Source organism: Benincasa hispida, chromosome 12 (assembly GCF_027475165.1).
Source record: "Benincasa hispida cultivar pf3 chromosome 12, pf3_genome.v1.1, whole genome shotgun sequence".
Lineage (NCBI taxonomy): Eukaryota > Viridiplantae > Streptophyta > Magnoliopsida > Cucurbitales > Cucurbitaceae > Benincasa > Benincasa hispida.
Genome location: NC_143489.1, coordinates 76,028,825 through 76,045,578, shown reverse-complemented (window position 1 = coordinate 76,045,578; position 16,754 = coordinate 76,028,825). Strand labels below are relative to the sequence as shown.

Genomic DNA, 16,754 nt, shown 5'->3' with positions numbered 1-16,754 from the left:
AACAAAATGGTTCTCTCTGATATCTGACGTTGAGTTTGAACCACGAGGGTTTTCTCTCAACCGGGAATCAGTTTAGCTATGTTTTCAGATACAATGGTTTTAAAAGTTCTATGTACACGTTTGCTTGGCATGTTTTAGTTCAAGTATTATGTTTTATAGCTTTCAGTTTAAGCATGAGATTTATGTTTTTATTAAGTCACTCACTGGGCGAGTAGCTTATTCTTTCAAATGTTTTTCTTTTCCCAGGTAGTGGTCATCTCCCTAGAGGCTAGCTGTCATCCTGCTCTGCCACTAAAGGACTCCAGTTAAAAGTCAAAAGTCTAGATAGAAGTTTTAGGTGTTTATTCTGTAAATGTTTGTACATATGTGTTGCTCATATTAGGGACTAGTACAGTATATTGGGACCGCTGAACTATGTATGTGTTAATATGATGTAATTATGTTGTTGTTGATCCCTGGTGTTCTGAGGTTATTTTTAATGTTTCATTAGTTTGGTGAATGTTATATATGTATTCCAAGGATCTAAGCAGGTTAAGGATGTTAGTTAGGCAGTAAGTGCCACAAAAGGGTTGGTAACAACTATCGTCACATTCACTTATGGACTAAGAAGGGTAATCTGGGAGGGGGTCTATTGAATGTTATATATGTATTCCAAATGGTTACAAAACGGGGTCTATTTTTTTTTAGTTTTCAAAAATTGACTTGATTTTTACAAACATGGGTAGAAAGTAAATTTTCAAAACAATAAATCTGGATCTAGTAGATGTATTTATAGGCTTAATTTTAAAAAATTAAAAACAAAAAAAATTAAATAGTTATCAAACGGGGCCTTAATCAACTTTTTAAGTATTTAATTTTGAAAATAAGTTAACTTGGAAAAGAAAATTGAAGTGTTTAGTAAGTACTTGATATAACTTTAGTTATATAAATATAAAATGCTAAAACAAGGACAACTCAACTATCATGTAATATAATGAAACAAAGATATGTGGTTTGAATCCGCTACCCTTTATTGTTGGAAGATCAACTAAAACTTGTATTTGACCTTTATTAGTTAAACCTCAAATGTTTATTTTAATAAAAAAATTGATCATAAACAACAAATAATATTATAATGGAAGTTTGGAAACAGTAATCCCCACCGTCCAACAGCAAAATAAAAGAAGAGAACGTAAAGACAGTTCAGCCGTGAAGTTCCACACAGTAAAATACAAAGGGTTTAGGGTTTAGCCCTCTAAACCCCCCATTTCCGTCGCCATGGCCGGCTTCCGGAGAACCTCCACACCGCGCCTTCTCTATTCTTTCTATTCCTCTACCCTCTCTCATTCGAACCTCTCTTCATCTCCCTCACCCGCCACCGCTCTCCTCCTTGGAAATTTCCACCTCCGCCACTCTTCGAGTGCAGCCCGTGTGAAGGAGGACAAGGAGCCATGGTGGAAGGAATCCATGGAGAAGCTCCGCAACATCGGGATCTCCGCGCATATTGATTCGGGCAAGACGACGCTGACTGAGAGAGTTCTGTATTACACGGGTAGAATCCATGAAATCCACGAGGTTAGAGGAAAAGATGGGGTTGGTGCTAAGATGGATTCTATGGATTTAGAGAGAGAGAAGGGGATCACAATTCAGTCCGCTGCTACTTACTGTACTTGGAATGGTTACCAGGTACAATTATGGAATTCTAAAAAGATGCGATTTTTTTGCCCCCTGAAATTAGAGCTGGTCTGCCTTAGATGTTGAAGCGAATTGGTTTGCGTTTAGGTGTCTATTGTTACTTTATTCTGCTACATATAAACGTAGGATAGAAAGGATACTGTATCATTTTTCCATTATGGTAACTTTGATGCTAGTTCTAGCGTCCAAAGAACTTTCAAGTGAAACATTTTTTTAACTTCCATTTGGTAACCATGATTTTCGAACCACTTATATGCATCTCGACAAGATAGGCTGGCCAGAAGTTTTGCGTTTCATATTATGTGCTACTTTTGTTTTTTGTTTTGTTTTTTTTTTAAATAAAAAACAATTGAAATAAGAAACAAATTTAATTGATGTATGAAATTTACGAAAGAAGGACATATGCCCCAAACCAAAGGAGTTACGCGACACTTCTCCAATTGGTTAAAAGAGATTGATCATAAGGACTATAGAAAGATGTATACTTGCACCAAGACATAGCAAGATCGATAATATGTTTAAAAAATTGTCCAAAGAGCTTACCTTTATCTAATTTTGTCTAATATGTTCATGTTAAGTATTTGTTTAATTTTATTATTTTGAGTCACAATGAATATAAGTGAGGACATTTATATGTGATTAACTTTTCTGGTATAGTGACCTGTTTCATGAAGAAACTCGTATTCCACTTGAAGAATTTTTATACAAGGTCGTATTTTATTGCAGATTAACATTATCGACACCCCTGGTCACGTTGATTTCACAATCGAGGTAGAAAGAGCTTTGCGTGTTCTTGATGGTGCCATTCTCGTCCTTTGTAGTGTTGGTGGTGTGCAGAGTCAGTCTATTACTGTTGATCGGCAGATGAGAAGATACGAAGTTCCTAGGCTTGCATTTATTAATAAACTTGATAGGATGGGTGCTGATCCGTGGAAGGTCTTGAACCAGGTGACTATCAAAAAGAGTATACATACTGTTAATTTTTTGCTGTATTTTTTGCTTTTTCTTTATGGATTCCAAAATTTTGAATGTATCTATCTCTTTCTCTATTTTTTCCTTCATATACACACACATACATATTGTTGCAGATGATACATTACATGGAAATAACAATATGCTGGTACTAATCAAGTATTGCTCTTTTCCCCTTCCATATTATAATTTCCCTATTTTTTTGGTCAGGTTTTCCCCTAAACATCTTGAAAAGGAAAGGAAACTTACAGACAATTCTCAAATGTAATTAAATTGAAAAAATGTTCTCATGTAGTTTTGGTCACTATTGGAATGTGCTGGTTAAATATGTTAGAAAGAAACAATTCCGAGTCCAGAAGCCTTAGAAAACTATAATTTTTTAATCATCTGATGTTTGATAAAAAATACTTTATCATAATTTTCTCAAGAGGTCATATCATTTTAATTAAGAAATGTTAGATTTTTTTTTTTGCCCCCCCTCATGTTGGTCATAATGAAGGTTGATTAATTCTTGTATTTTTCTTTCAGTTGGTTTCATGGTCTCGGTGATACTACTTGTCATAAAAAGTTCACTGCAGATTTGTTGGTTTCTTTAGAGTTAATGAATTGCAGCTAGTCAATAATATAGTTGTGGGTGATAATGAGTAGATAATCTTTGAACTGAATTAGACTGATTTGTGTTGAAGGCAAGGTCTAAACTCCGACATCATAGTGCTGCTGTGCAAGTTCCAATCGGCTTAGAAGAGGAATTTAAGGGTCTTATTGACCTTGTACAACTTAAAGCTTACTACTTTCATGGTTCCAATGGGTACATTTCCGAACCCGCTACATCTAATATTTATTTCCAATCCTTCATTAAAAAAAAAAAAAGAAAGAAAATATTTCGAATGCTCCTCTTCTCATGGGTTGGTTATTGCAATGCAGTGAGAAAGTTACCACCGAAGAAGTTCCTGCAGACATGGAAGCTTTAGTCACAGAAAAGAGGCGTGAACTAATTGAAATGGTCTCGGAGGTTGATGATAAACTTGCTGAAGCATTTCTTAGTGATGAACCTATATCACCTGCAGATCTTGAGGTGCCTATTCCAGGAATATAGTAGGAATAATATATTTATTTTTCATAATGATGGGTAGGGATACAAAAGGATATGGTTTGCCAAGTATTCTAATCTGATATATTGATTGCTGAACGACATATGTACACACTCATGTTTCCCACTTGTTCATGTTTTATTTCATGGGAGCAGTAGCAGGAGTTTCTTTTGTGCTTGAACATTCTAAACTGAATTTAAAGTAATTGCAGATCCATTGCTTTGTTTTGGTCTTCCTTTAATTTATTGTTTAATGAAATTAATGAGGCTGTTATATGTTATATTCAATAGGTCCTTGTTGCTTTCTTTAATCACTATCTCTCTCTTTATAAATAGGCTGCAGTTCGGAGGGCTACTGTTGCACGGAAGTTTATACCCGTATTCATGGGTAGTGCATTTAAAAACAAGGTACTCGTACTTCTTTAGATGATTGCTGTCTTAGAGTTTCTGTTTTTAATTTTAAAAGGTTTGAAACTATCATAAGTTGCAAGCAGTGTCGCTTGATATTCCATACTTCAAGAACTGGTTTTAAATTTCGAAGCTTGAAGGACACAAACGGTACAGCCAACAACATTTCTCAATAATCTTGGTACAAATCTCCTCCTTTAGTCATGAATTATATTTTAAAATGAAAAGGGGAAGGACCCACACAAAACTTTCAGCATCAAGAAGAATAGTAAAGTGATGAGAGATTACCTTGGACTAAATTTTAAAACTATCTGAACATTAGGAACATATATTTAGCTAAAAATAGATTTAACGGCTTATTATTTTTAAAATTATAATTATAAGTTTGTAAACCAATAAATAAGTAGATTGAGTTCCCTTACTGGCTGTACCACCTAACTACAATTAATTGCTAATTGCATACCTTTCTCGGCCTTTTGGCTAAGATCAAGTGTAGTTTCTGTTCTTATCAGTTTAATTAATTACTAATTGCAACTAATACACAATAACTATCCTGCGAACACCGTCCTCCAAGCTACCCATTATTAGTAGCAGATTTTCTTCATTTTTTTTTCTCACACTAAATCAAGTAGGACACCTAGGAATTCTATGAATTTGATTACTCAAATAAGAGTTATACTTCGTAATTTTATTAACCAATAACAAAAACACTCCTTAGTTTAATCACTCATTTTATGTAGTATGCTTCTCTCTCTCTCTCTCAAAATATCAATTTATTGCTCGATCAATTTGCTGTTGTATACTCCACTACCAATAAACTATATGTCTTACAGCTGTGTGCTAATAGTATTTTCATGTTTCTTATGCATGGATTACAGGGAGTTCAACCACTTCTAAATGGAGTACTTAGTTACTTGCCTTGTCCAATTGAAGTTAGCAATTATGCTTTGGACCAAACAAAGAATGAAGAGAAGGTTACTGGTCTAAATAAACAATTTGCGCACTAGATATTTCCCCATGCTGATTTGAGGATTGAAATATGTTTTTCTGCTATATTTTAGATTACGTTGAGTGGCACTCCAGATGGACGGCTTGTGGCATTAGCATTTAAGTTGGAGGAAGGTCGTTTTGGTCAGTTGACATATTTGAGGTATTCTATGTGCTGTGTTGAACTGAAAAGAGCATAAGTGATAATTAATTATTTTATTTTTTAAAATAATTTTATGTAACTGTTATGTTTAATCACACAAATTAGGATTGTTTAACGTTTATGATTAAAATTGAGAGGCTTACATGTTGCCCTTTTAGAGGACAAGCCTTGAGGTCACCTTTAGTCTTTTAAAACATTGGTTTCAATTAGCAAAGTGGGCGTGAAGTTATCTTCTGGTTTTAGTTTACGTGAGTATGAATGTATATAAATACTCAATACATAATTGTATCATACATTGTATGCTTGATTACTAACACTACATATTTTCCCTTTCAATGAAGAATCTATGAAGGTGTCATCAAGAAGGGAGAGTTCATTTTCAATGTAAACACAGGCAAGAAGATTAAGGTCAGTTTTATATTGCATGCTGTTGAGGATTTATTAGGGATGCTATTAGCATAATTAGGAGTATCATTAGAAGGGAAAAACAAAACTAGGATGGGATGATGTTATATTCAACATTACCCAAGAAACTAGTTGTAAATGAATGGGGTAGGATAAGATGATGGTGGACAATTGTTTAGAATTATTTATTTATTTATTTTTGAGAAACAAGTATCCTTTTGATGAGATGAAATTACAATATAGGCAAAAGGTGCCAATATGGTTTGCTAAAAATATTGCCAATATGAAGAAAGAGAAGTAAGGCTATAATTCAAAAAATGTGGGGAGAGTTTACACCAGTGAGTGCAATGGGTAGTAAGGCGTTAAAGAAAGAGAGTTAAAGTTTGTGGCTTGGTTTAGGCTTTTGAGTGAGCTCAAGAAAGGGGAGGGTCTTAGTATCTTGTGGGAGCTATTGTATTGCCTTATCGTTTATTGTCAATACTTCTTTAATTTTTTTGGTTTCTGTTAGTGATTCATAAAAATGCATTATTCGACCCCTCTTATAAAATAAGGGAGACATATAGTTAGTTCGTGAGAGATTATGAAGGGAAGTGCAATGGTAGAGTTATTTATAAGGAACGAAGCCAACAGGAAGAAGAAATAAATATTTGGGAAGGAAGTGTTTTACTGGCAAAGTTCCATATATCCCAACTGTCCTCATCGCAAGACCTAGAAATGGCGTCCCTCTTAATTAGGAAGGATAAAAAAACAATAAAATATTTAAAATATACGAGGATTCTGTTTAGTGATTTATTAAATATTGGAACGAAGAAAGGAGGACGTGATCATGTGTTTTTGCTTCTGATATGGACACTGGATGACTATTTTGGGTGTGTTTGGGGCAAGAATTATCCTAGAACTATAATAACCACCTCTTGCTACAGTAAATACTATTTTGCATTCCCCAATTAGTTGCAGTCAATACTATTTCAAAACCCCATTTGCTATCGTATTTACTATATACTATAGTTTTTACTATTTTTACATTTATCATTTTTTTATACTTTACTACAGAATTTACTCTTTCATTCCTAGATTAAAATTGGTTATACCTCAAACACATACTATTATAACCCAAACTTAAATAATCTACCCCAAACACAAACTATTATAACTCAACTTTAATAATCTAGGACTATAATAATCAACTCCCTGCCCCAAACGTCCCCTTTATGTCTGTTCTAATTTTATCTTCATGTTCTGTAGGTTCCTCGCTTGGTCCGGATGCATTCCGATGAGATGGAGGTTGACTGACTTAACTTTCATTCTAGCAATGTGTAAATGAACTTTGCCATTTGGCATTATTATTAAAGCCTTTTCCTTTATTAGCCGACCTCTAGTTTTGATTCTGGTGGTAGGAAGATGATTGTCTTTCTCATTAGTGCATAAATTCTTTTAATAATAAATAATAATAAGATGCGTTTCATTGTTGTATTTAAAGCTTTTTTCATAATCCTATTCACCAGTTCCTCTCTCCCTCTCTCTCCCTCTCTCAAAGATATTTTATGCTTGCAGGATATTCAGGAGGCACATGCTGGGCAAATAGTTGCAGTTTTTGGGGTGGACTGTGCATCAGGTGCGTCTCTTATCCATACTTCCACCAATTGGTATTTTACTCGGGCAATTCAGTTTATATCACGAGCAGGGTAATCTTGTATTGAGGGTGGAATTATATTGAAAAACTTTTCTGATAATTCGTGAAGCAATGATCCTGGAATATATTGATACATTACACAGGATATCGCTTAGAAAAAATTGAGGGGTATTGAATTTTGCCATGGGGCAGGAGATGTTGAATTGTTTCCTATTTGAATCTTTTATGATATTCTGAATTGTTGGGTTATCAGGAGATACATTTACGGATGGGTCAATTAAATACACCATGACCTCTATGAACGTCCCTGAGCCAGTGATGTCATTGGCGTTGCAACCGGTTTCAAAAGATTCTGGAGGACAGGTGAGAATTGAGATGATTCCTCTAATGAGGGTGACTGGGATCACAGTAGTGGTGGTACTGTAATTGAACCTTTATTTTGGATACTTTGAATAGTTCTCAAAGGCTTTGAATCGGTTTCAAAAAGAGGACCCTACTTTCCGAGTTGGATTAGACCCAGAGAGCGGGCAGGTACCATAAATTTCTCAGTTCTATAATTCTGGTTACTCTTCATACACATCTTAATGCATTTCTTTAACTATTTCTGTAAGCAGACAATAATTTCAGGGATGGGAGAGTTGCATTTGGATATTTATGTAGAACGCATTAGGAGAGAGTACAAGGTTTACTACTTTCTCTAATTTATTCTTTATGGTTTCCTGGTCTTAGTCATCTGGAAGAAAAGATTTCTTGTTTGTATGTCTCTAAATGGAAAATTTTGGGTGGACATGCTCCATAGGTTGATGCAACTGTTGGAAAGCCTCGTGTGAACTTCAGAGAGACTGTCACTCAACGCGCTGAATTTGATTATTTACATAAAAAACAAACAGGAGGCCAAGGCCAGTATGGACGAGTATGTGGGTAAGTTCCACTTACGTTCTTCATTGCATAACTTTAATGATCTTATGCTTGGTGCCTACTTGAATATAGCAGTCTTAGATATAAAGATGAGCGAACTGCAATTCTGAATTAGAGACTGAAGGCTGTCAATTTTTTTTTTAACATGACACCACTCCCCAATTAAATGAAATAAATGTTCAAGGGATATAAACTCTTGAGGGAGTGAAAATAGAGAGAGAAAACAAAATCAAGAACTTAGAGACAATTGCAATCGAATAGGGGGTATTTGGCTCACCAACATGAGATGGGTTGAGTGAGTTGGTAAATGTTCAAGGGATAAACTCTTAATGGAGTGAAAATAAATAGAGAAAAAACAAAATCAAGAACTTAGAGACAATTGCAATCGAATAGGGGGTATTTGGCTCACCAACATGAGATGAGTTGAGTTGGTATAATATACCAGCTCAATGTTGGCCCACCAACTTTAAATGTTGGTGGAGTTGAGTTGGTATATTTTACCAACTCACCCCAACTACTCTCCCTTCTTTCAATGTTTTCGATGGCTCCACCCTATGAAACACAAACACGTATACAGATGCAAGATACGAATACGACAGGATACGACGATATGCCAATTTATAAAAAACTAAGATATTGATACGTTGAAGATACATTTTTTTTTAAAAATCTAAGATGTAGATAAACTTAGCATACAAATTAATAATAATAGTACAAAGTATAGCTGTAATACAATGCAAAAAGCAACATCTAACACTATGAAATAAAATAGTCAATAAAATACAATAGAAAAAGTGACTCATTGATTAGAGAAGAAGAAGGTTAAAGGAAGAAATATGAAGATAAACGAAGAACTTCGTTGAATTGTTGAAGATATTCAAGTGGGTTATATTTTGGTAGATTTTGTGGGAACTTAAATGTGAAGATGAAGATTAGATGATTCTAGGGTTTGGTCTTTTATTTTTCTTTTTCTTTTAGTTTTTGTCTCGAGTAGCGAGCTTTTAAAATAGATTGCCTAGTTTTAGGTTGGAAAAACTAGACGCTTATCTTTTTTCTTTAAAAATAGTTAAGCATAAAAATAGATATGTCAAATCGTGTGTCAGATACGTATTCGGGAAGTATCTAGAAGTATCAGTATTTGATACGTGTTTGATACGGATTCTTTGCTCACATGAAGTACTTGTGCTTCATAGTTTCCACCCATTGGCTACTGTCGGCGACTTATAGCTATCACATTCCGGGAACTAACTCCTGGCTTTGATAACCACCTCCAATGACAACTCCGGCGAATAACTCCGGACTCCAACAACCACCTCCGATGATAAATCCGGCGAACAACTCTGTGCTAACAATCACCTCTGATGACGATTTCGACGACCAACTCTGGGCTTCGACAACCACCTCTGATGAAAACTCTGACGACCAACTTTGGTCTTCGTACAACCTTTGTGCGACCAACTCAGACGACCACCTTCACTCGACCAACTCCGACGACCAATTTCAGGCTCCGACAACCACCTTCGTAGGCTTCGACAACCACCTTCGACTACAAATTCCGACGAAAATCATCTTTGATGATCAACTTTGATGACCACCTTTGAGCGAGCAACTCTAATGACCACCTCCGATAACAAATTCCGGCAACCAACTCTAATACCATCTTCATGCGAACAACTTCGGGCTCTGACAAACACCTTTGACTACAAACTTTGGCAAAAATCATCTTCGATGATCAACTTCAACAACCACCTTTGTGCAACCAACTCTGGTCTTCGAAAACCACCTTCGACGACAAAATCCAAAACCATCTTCATGTGACCAACTTCAAGCTCCAACCACCACTTTCGACTACAATCTCTAGCAAAAATCATCTTCAATAATCAACTTCGACAACCACTTCCGACTATTATAAGATTGATGATCGTTAAAGTATGTTGTAGGGTTGTTAATTATATAAATAATAGTATTTTGTCTTTATGAAGTGTAATATTTATACATAAAAAATTGTAAATATGTTCTTATTTAATTGAATTCATATATCAAATGAGTGTTAAGAATATTTAGACGAAAAGTATGTATGTAGTTGAGAAGTATCTAACATATATTAGAAAAACCCATAAAATGAAGATTTTTTTTCCTAGAACAGTTTCTAGCAAGAATTAGTGAAAAGTGGAGATTTGTTCTTTGATGATCCTCCAAATTTGGAGGAATTGAAAGTGAAATTATTAAAAAAAATGTGGTGATATTTCATTAGTTGCTAAGATGATGAGGGAGATTCAATTAAAAAAAGTTAATGACAGTAAAAATACAGAGCAATAGGAAGAAGAAGAAAAAGAAGAAGATGATAATGAAATTCATAAAAATTAGAAATAAAAAACTTTTGATTTCTCTTTGGTTTTTCATTTTATTTAACCATATTTCTTCAAGAAATGTAACAGGTTAATTGTTGTTCACCATCCAAAAAAGAAAGAAACAAAGAAACAAAGAAAGAGAAAGAAAGAAAGAAAGAAAGAAAAACTTTTAAAAATTAAAAGAAAAAAATTGCAATCCATATTTTATTCAAAACAAAGATGGGTAGAATCATTGAATAAAAAAGTTTCAAAACAAAAATAGTAATCATAAAAGTAGATTATTTAGAGTTCAAAAAACTGCACCAGATACCCTAGGCATATGAACTCAACTCTGCACCCCAAACACAGATATGAACTCAGACTCTGCACCCCAAATACAGATATGAACTCAGACTCTGCACCCCAAACACAGACATGCGAACTCCACAAATATATCCCCACAGACATGAACTCCAGACACCCTATCTTAACTAAGTGTCCCAGACAGCCCTATAGAGTTCAATCATGAGAAGATCTAGCTTGTCTTCATGTCGATCTAGCCCATTAGGATGTTTTCAAGATTTGCCGTGAGAGTTTTTCCCCCGCTCGATCTAGCCCTTAGAGAGGTTTTTATGTGGAATTATGGATTATTTTTTTTCTTGATCGTGCTTCAAGAATGGCGAAGAAGCAAATATTTTTTGGGAATTCTTTTCTATCTTGGAAAGAAGCAAACCTTATTTATTTTTTTCCTTCTAAAATTCGATTATGAGGGGTTTTTTCTTTTTCTTTTTCTTTTTTTACCATCTTATATTTTTGTATTACTTCTCTATAAATAGAGACTGAAGGCTGTTTATTTTATTTTATTTATTTTAACATGACACAACTCATGAATGAAATGAAATAAATGTTCAAGGGATATAAACTCTAAAGGGAGTGAAAATAGAGAGAAAAAAAAAATCGAGAACTTAAAAGAGACAATTGCAATCAAATTGAGCTCAACTATGAGAAGATCTAGATTATGTTTTCAGGTCAATCTAGCCCATTTAGCATGTTTTCAAGACTTGCAGTAAGAGTTTTCTTCGATCTAGCCCTTAGAGTGGTTTTTATGTGAAATTGTGGATTGTTTTTTCTTGGTCATGCTTCAAGAATGGCGAAGAAGCAAATATTTTTTGTGGAAATTTTTTCTATCTTGGAAAGAAGCAACCTTATTTATTTATTTCTTTTCCTTCTAAAACTCGATTCTCTTGCTCTCTCTCTCTCTCTGCATAACTCTCTCTCTGCATTTGTGTATTACTTCTCTATAAATAGGGACTCTGCCTCTTGTTTTCTAAATCTTGATCGTAGTAGAGATAAAGTTCGATTCTTGGAGAAATCATTCCTTAAAGGCTACTTAGACTACATCACCTTTACTATTGATTCTGACGCATCGTGTCATCAATGGGAAGTCTTGTTTATTTTTTAGTCTCGATTAACTTCTCTTGCCGTTTTACTGTTTGTAATGAGAACTATATTATCTATCCTTACATATTATATGAGTGTAGTGACGTGGTAGTTTCAACATCACTTTTGTTTTTCTGTAATGGCAGATATATTGAACCACTTCCTCAAGGATCATCAACTAAATTTGAGTTTGAGAACATAATTGTCGGACAAGCTATACCTTCAAATTTTATCCCAGCTATCGAGAAGGGTTTTAGGGAAGCTGCCAACTCGTACGCATATTTTTTGTTGTTCTAAATTATTAAAGGAATATGACAATATATTATATATCTGACTGAATAGATCATCTTGTACTTGCTTACCACATCTTATGTTTGCTTTTGTTAATACTTGGCTCAGTGGCTCGTTAATTGGGCATCCTGTTGAGAACCTTCGTGTTACCTTGACTGATGGTGCTTCTCACGCTGTTGATTCCAGCGAACTTGCATTTAAGTTGGCTGCAATATATGCATTTAGACAGGTACATTTCTTTATCCCATGTTTTTGTTCAAGGACAGTCTCCTAATCTGGGACTTTTTGTCCTTCAGTAACTATGGTTATTCATGCGTCAGATATTTTAATTACCTGAGCCCACCACTATAGGAGGAAACAAGACCTCAAAATGTTATTCATACGTTTTCTTTGTTGCCAGTGTTATGCAGCCGCAAGACCGGTGATATTGGAGCCTGTTATGCTGGTAGAAGTAAAAGTACCTACAGAATTTCAGGGCACCGTTGGTGGTGATATCAACAAGTGAGCGGTTTATTGTTTCTACCTGAGAAGTTCAGATTTTTTTTTTTTTACCATTTTCCCTACTTCTCTGAAAGTATTTGTCCCACTTTACTATGGCAGGCGGAAAGGTGTTATTGTTGGAAATGACCAGGATGGAGATGACTCTATAATTACTGCACATGTACGCACTTCTTCTATATGTTTGTGTGCATGGTTTTATGACAATCTCATCAGAGATTTGAATATCCGATTCTTGTGTACAGTCACACAAATACTGTAGTAAAATATATCTCTATATTTTGATGCATTTAATACGTTGTAATATTTAATCACATAAGGGATGTTTGGAGTATTGAGTTGAGTTTTGAAGCCTGGAGTTAATATATTGGAGTTAGGAAGTTTATGTTTGGGGTGCAGAGTTGTAAAATGAAGTTATTCGATAAATGTGTAAAAGAGAGAGGGAAAGATGAAGTTCTTCGTTAAATGTGCAAACTTCAATAGTGTACATTAACTCGTGAAGTTGATGGGTCAAACACCCCGTAGATTGAAAGTAATAATTTTGTTTCTCTTGGAGCATAAGAGATTAAAGTAATAGTTTTCAACATCTTACTTCTCTTTTATGGCCTTTCTGGCCCTCAAGCAGTTAGAGTCTTTTTTTTCGAAGTGTGCTTTTAATTTGCTCAGTTTCCTGTAATTTTTTTAACCACCTCTGTATAGGTTGATTTCTCTGAACAGTTCTCTGAGCTTGAAGGAAACGAAAAGTTTTATTAGTTCTTTCTCATGTTACTGTTATATTTAGAATTGATACACTAAAACTTCATTCTTGCGTTGCAGGTTCCGCTCAATAATATGTTTGGGTACTCGACATCTCTCCGTTCGATGACTCAGGTTTGTCGTGGATATATTTTTGGTGTACAGAATTGTACATCATTCATTTCCTTAAACATATTGGTGTTAGTATCATTGAAATTCAACCATTTTTTTTCAGGGTAAAGGAGAGTTCACCATGGAGTACAAAGAGCATTTACCAGTTTCAAATGATGTCCAAATGCAATTAGTAAGCAATTACAAAGGCAGCAAGCCAGCTGAGTAGGGTAGTTGGATGCATTTTGGTATCTTGTTTCTGGTCATAGCCAAAATGTATAAGGTTTTTCTTTTTAATTTATTATTGTTATTATTTGTCTGATGATAGGCAATAAGTTTTGAAACAACCAAATAGAATAATGAGATTTCATTTTTCATTAGAATACTTGCCATTGTCTTGTGCTATGACATGGCGTGGCTTGTAATAGTTTTTGAATTCAAATATGCATAGTCTTCCTTTGAGTCTTTGTATTTAATTTCGAAGGTGACAGTTGTAACATTTGGATGTCTCTGTCTCCTGATGTCTTGTTTGTTAACTATTAGGATCCCGTTTTGTAATCATCTCATTATTAATTTTTGGTTTTGAAAACTAAACCTATTTTCTTCTCATTTCTTACAATGATTTGCATCTTTTTAAGTACAATAGTTGAATTTTTAGTTAAATTTTAAATACAAAAACAAGTTTTTAAAAGTTATTTTTTTTAGTTGCCAAAATTTCCATTGATTTTTTAAACTATTGGTAAAAAATAGATAACAAAGGAAGAAATTTGGAGGTAGATGTGTAATGTCTAGGTTTAATTTTAAAAAACAAAAAACCAAAAATCAAATGGATTACCAAATGGAGTTTTGGTTTTTGGTTTTTACTTTTTGAAAATTAAGCTTACAAACATCTATTTGACATCTAAATTTCTTACTTTCTTTACTTTTTACCCATGTTTTTAAAAACCAAACTAAAATTTTTAAAACTAAAAAAACAAAATTTTAAATGCTTGTTTTTGTTTTAAAAAGTTGGTTAAGAAATCAATTTTTGTATCCAAGAAAGATTCAAATCATTTTAACCTTTGTAAGAAAAGGTGAGGAAATAAACTTAATTTTTAAAAATTAAAAAAGAAAAATGAAGTGATTAGAAAACGGGGTCTAGTTATTTCCCTACTAATTCAACAACTCAGTTTTATTATTTAAAACTCTAGTTCTATCAAATTGACAAATATATTTAAACAAGTATTTATTTATTATTCTCTAAAAATAAGGTAAAAGCATTGTCCCAAAAGAATTGATAAATTATTGGAAATTGAGATGTTATTAATTATCAAAACGAGTATAACTCAATTGACATTCTATATAAATTAGGTGTAGCCTTATTTATTATTATTTTTGTGGAAATATCCATTTTAAGTAGAGTTTAGGAAATGTGAACGCTTTTCTTTATTTTTACAGTTGGAGGAATAAACCCCAGTCCGGTTTAGGTTAGTCTCGCAAAAAAAAAAAAAAAAGTTCTTTAATCTACAAAATAGTATGAATTGAATTTTCTATCCTGTTTCTCAGAAAATAAAACTTTATCCTTCCTGGAGAACCAAATTCTTGATTTGGGAAGGTGGAGTTCGAGGTTGTTTTGAATTAAGATTTTATAGAGGTTTGAAAATAAAGTAGGCATGAAAATAACATGTTTGAAAATTAGATATTGTTGTATTTGGTTATGCATGAAAATGTTATCCAGATTTGATTAAATTAATTTAATTAATTTTTTTTAAAATTAATTAATTAATATTAAAAGAATCATTTTAGTTGGATAGTAAATTAAGTCCTACCAAAAAAGTTGAATACTTATCCTAAGTTAATTTAATTAATACTAAATTTATTTTTTCAAAAAAACTAATACTAAAATTTTAATAAGGGACAATTACTTAAGTGGTGTATGGGACACTAATTTGAAATGAGTTGAGTGGATTATAATACTTAACTCACTTAGCGTTTGGAGCACGTGCTAAGATTATTTTATTTTTAACTTTCGTCTTCCTATGGTAACACCAACTTAGGTGACCACCCATGCAACTAACTTTGACAACTGATTTCGACAATCATTTCAACGATCAGATTATAATATTTAATAGTCTTTTTTTGTTGTAGTAATTTGACATATAATAAAAATATTTTGAGTGTATAGCAAACCAACTAAACTTTTGTATAAAATCACTTCTAAGAAAATGTTTAAAAAAAAAAAACGAATGTTTTTATTTTTAATATTTTGTTTTATATAAAGGATTTAAATGAAAATGACTTTAAACATTTTTCCTAATGAAAATGACGTTAATTACTTTTTACGTTCAATCCACACACGCCCTAATATATTATTTATTCATGGGTCTCATCAAATTTTAACACAAGAAAACTGTGTATATTTATGGAAAATGAAAAGTCATTTGTAAAATTAAACTAGATATAAGATAATAAATTTTCTATGGAATCTTTTACAATGATTTATTAAAAAAATAATAAGATAATAAATTTTCTATGGAATCTTTTACAATGATTTATTCATTTTAATTCAATTTATATAATATAATAACTTATTTTAATATTGTGAATTCACCTCGAAGAACACTTTTGATCAATCAATCATTCTTCTTGAGTTGTTTTTAAATGATGACCTACCACATCATTATTTCTTTTGAAATTATGTATCTAAGTTAATAATATTTTTTGGTGTGTCATTGTAATGGTGGCCTATATTTAACGACTACTCCTAGATATATACGTTTCCGTGAATATTATGGAGTTAGTGAATTGGTTACTTTTGCACATCTCCAGATATGAAGTTTTCTTACTTAATCAATGATATGAATTTTTAGTCTAGCCTCTCGTATTTTATGCATTTTGAATAATATTGTGGTTCATCCCAAAAAGACCAAATGGATGGAGAATATTGCAACTTAGGATCCAACACATTTTAAAAAATTGGTGGAACAAATCTTTTATTTCTATTTATAAAATATGACATTTAAGGTACTTGTATTAGAAACGATTAAATGTTGTATATGGTATTATTATCTATGCTATACATGATACCTTAATATAGAGGGTTTCTTGACACCGTAGGAG

At 33.1% G+C, this 16,754-nt stretch overlaps 1 protein-coding gene and 1 pseudogene across 2 annotated transcripts; both read left to right on the top strand.

The window, feature by feature from the left end:
• The first annotated feature begins 1,067 nt into the window (after window positions 1–1,067).
• LOC120067944 (Translation elongation factor EFG/EF2 protein) lies at window positions 1,068–14,154 on the top strand. Of its 2 annotated transcripts, none has more exons than XR_016525239.1 (20): window positions 1,068–1,665; window positions 2,401–2,622; window positions 3,333–3,454; window positions 3,571–3,721; window positions 4,073–4,144; window positions 5,023–5,118; window positions 5,206–5,294; window positions 5,636–5,702; window positions 6,945–6,983; window positions 7,254–7,314; window positions 7,586–7,695; window positions 7,789–7,863; window positions 7,947–8,015; window positions 8,132–8,253; window positions 11,889–12,292; window positions 12,420–12,540; window positions 12,712–12,812; window positions 12,912–12,972; window positions 13,626–13,679; window positions 13,780–14,154. XR_016525239.1 is itself a non-coding variant. In XM_039019591.2 (20 exons), exons 1-20 carry the CDS (start codon window positions 1,258–1,260, stop codon window positions 13,882–13,884), a joined length of 2,271 nt encoding a protein of 756 aa, XP_038875519.1. In that variant the 5' UTR covers window positions 1,068–1,257; the 3' UTR covers window positions 13,885–14,154. The 2 variants fall into 2 exon arrangements, 1 of the variants encoding a protein (XP_038875519.1); XM_039019591.2 differs by having other exon boundaries at window positions 12,167–12,292.
• Window positions 4,604–4,727, top strand: LOC120068667 (U2 spliceosomal RNA; annotated as a pseudogene).
• Window positions 14,155–16,754: the final 2,600 nt, after the last annotated feature.